Genomic DNA, 2,304 nt, shown 5'->3' with positions numbered 1-2,304 from the left:
ATTTTTATCTTCTTTCTTGTTTACGTTTGTCTGTGATCCTAGCAAGATCGAAATGTGATCTATATCCCTCACTCACCCCGAACCTGTATGTATTATGCAAGGGTCGTTCTAAATTCTAATATATAGAAAAATGGTTAGCTTTTCCAACTGATATACTTGTTTATATTTTCAGTGGAAATCAATCAAATTTATCATGATGATAAATCCAACTATGATCATATATGTAGGGGACCAGTTGTCATAGCTAGCAAAACCAATTATTCTCACATCAAACTCTCTTCGTACAGTATCATACAATTGACAGGCTTGTTGTTAAAGATAACATTCTGCAGATTGTTGGGTTTAGATTAATCCAAACAAATATGTGAACTGTAGCACGTGGAAGAGATGAAGAGCAAAAAAACTGACTAGGCACTGAAAGAGAAACACCAACACTCAGAGATTTAAAATCATATAATTGATCAAATGAGGTAGATGGATTTGCCATACCAGCTATTTTTGTATATTTCCAAAGCCTTAATTTGAATATACAATACAGATAAGGAACTTCCATGATCAAAATAATTCCCATTTCGTTTAATATTACAGGAATATAAGCAAAGAGAAGAGAATTCTGAAATTCTCCCTCCCACATAGAGCAAAAGACAAGTAGGAACAAAAATTAAGGAGTGTGTTTCTACTTTCTCGTCCCTACAAGGTCAGAAATTAATTTTCATCAAGAACATCCACATAAGTTCTGAGATATCATCCAAGAAAAATATAGACAAAGCTATATAAGAAGATGACAAATTTGAGAACAAGTGGCTGATGATCTTCCCATGTGTATTCCTTTATTCATTCCCTTTCTTCTGTGTCTCTTTCTTCGTCTATTTTCACTGCTTTATTTGCACCACTTGACTTAGTTTTCTGAAATCAACCAAGTTTCAACAAAGATTAGATATATGACACTCATGATGAAGTAACTATAATCTATGATCAATGATCATGCAAGTTATGAAGAATATACCTATCGATCTTTTGCAATGAAGAACTGCCTCATAGATAGAGCTCTCGGAATCACAGGACCTTCGCCAATCATCGGGAGCAGAATAGGCTACACTTATTCGCGGAGATGCAGTTTCTGATGAATACACCCTGCTGTTCTTTGCTGAATGGAACCTTTTATCGACATGATTCCCAGCTGCTTTAGGGTTCGCTTTATGTCCCCCTCTAATCCTTTTGTACAAGGGTTTGAGAAAATCCAAGTACTTCTCAAATATTCTTTTCGATAATCTTCTGCACCTTCTCATGGAATTAGAGCAATCTGCATCAGTACTCTTATCTGTCGGAGAAGCTTCTTTTGATGAAGAGACCGGAAGATTTGCAGTACTAGAATCCGAGGCTTGATCATAGTAATCGTCGTATGACTCCATGTTCTTCAATGGATCATCCACCGAAAGTGGCAAAAGATAACCATTGGAAATGAGCTCATCGGCATGAACAAGGGAAGAGAGAGGAGACTGTGATGAGTCGAATTTGAAATCCTGCTGGGAAATCCTAAAGAATCTCTGAGAGGGTGGCATTGTTGGGTCCATCTCGATGAAGGAGGCTTCATCGGATGCATCTAGCGAAGTCCTAAGGGAGTTGTCAAGGCTTTCAAAAGAAGGAGGCTTGAGATTCACTAACCAACTGTATGAAAAGCTTTCAATGGAGAGAGGCTGCTGAGATGTTTCCATGGCTTCAAGAATGTTTAGAACAAGAATGGAAGCTGGGATAGGAATAGAGTTATACAAAGTGGGGAAATTGCTACTTTTAATTGCTAGCAGAAGAGGCCCTCTTGCATGTGGAACATATCTCTACTACATATATATACCTTAATATCTTCTCAGTTTAATTCTCTCTCCAACAATTGGGTATGTGGTTGTCTGGCAAGAGCAGTGTTTTAAAAAACACGCCTTGGGCGCGCCTTAAGGCTTAAAAGGCGCGAGGCGCAAGGAAAATTCCTTGTGTTTTGCTGGTTAGGTGCAGAGGCGCAAAAGGCGCGAGGCAAGGCGCAAAAGGCGCACAAAGCGCACCCCAAGGCGCATAAGGCGTGCGCCTAGACTGATAAGAAAACGGGGTCGTTTTAGTTTGACTGAAATAATAAGGCACACATCTTCGTGCGCCTCCCTCAGTCCCTCCTTCAGTCCTTCCCTCTGCCGATCTCCCTCTCCCCCTCTCCTTCTCCACCAGTTCCCGACCTCCCTCTCCCTCTCCCGATCTCCCTCTCCCTCTCCCGACTCCCTCTTCCTCTCCTTTGTCCACCAGTTCGTGACCAGTCGACCA

General features: G+C 40.7%; 1 protein-coding gene across 1 annotated transcript; it reads right to left on the bottom strand.

Moving 5' to 3' along the window:
- Positions 1–553: 553 nt before the first annotated feature.
- On the bottom strand, positions 554–1,724 carry LOC101301825 (probable membrane-associated kinase regulator 6-like). The gene is made up of 2 exons (XM_004307984.1): positions 1,007–1,724; positions 554–906 (listed from the first exon to the last, which is right to left on the bottom strand). The coding sequence occupies exons 1-2, from the start codon at positions 1,713–1,715 to the stop codon at positions 899–901; spliced, it is 717 nt and encodes a 238-aa protein (XP_004308032.1). The 5' UTR covers positions 1,716–1,724; the 3' UTR covers positions 554–898.
- Positions 1,725–2,304: the final 580 nt, after the last annotated feature.

This window comes from Fragaria vesca, linkage group LG7 (assembly GCF_000184155.1).
Source record: "Fragaria vesca subsp. vesca linkage group LG7, FraVesHawaii_1.0, whole genome shotgun sequence".
In the NCBI taxonomy this organism is placed as follows: Eukaryota; Viridiplantae; Streptophyta; class Magnoliopsida; order Rosales; family Rosaceae; genus Fragaria; species Fragaria vesca.
The sequence above is the reverse complement of the archived record's forward strand: the minus strand, read 5'-3'. Positions and strand labels throughout refer to the sequence as shown.

Coding starts and splice junctions, on each gene's coding strand:
- LOC101301825 (XM_004307984.1), bottom strand. CDS start 1,715: ATGGAAACATCTCAGCAGCCTCTCTCCATTGAAAGCTTTTCATACAGT.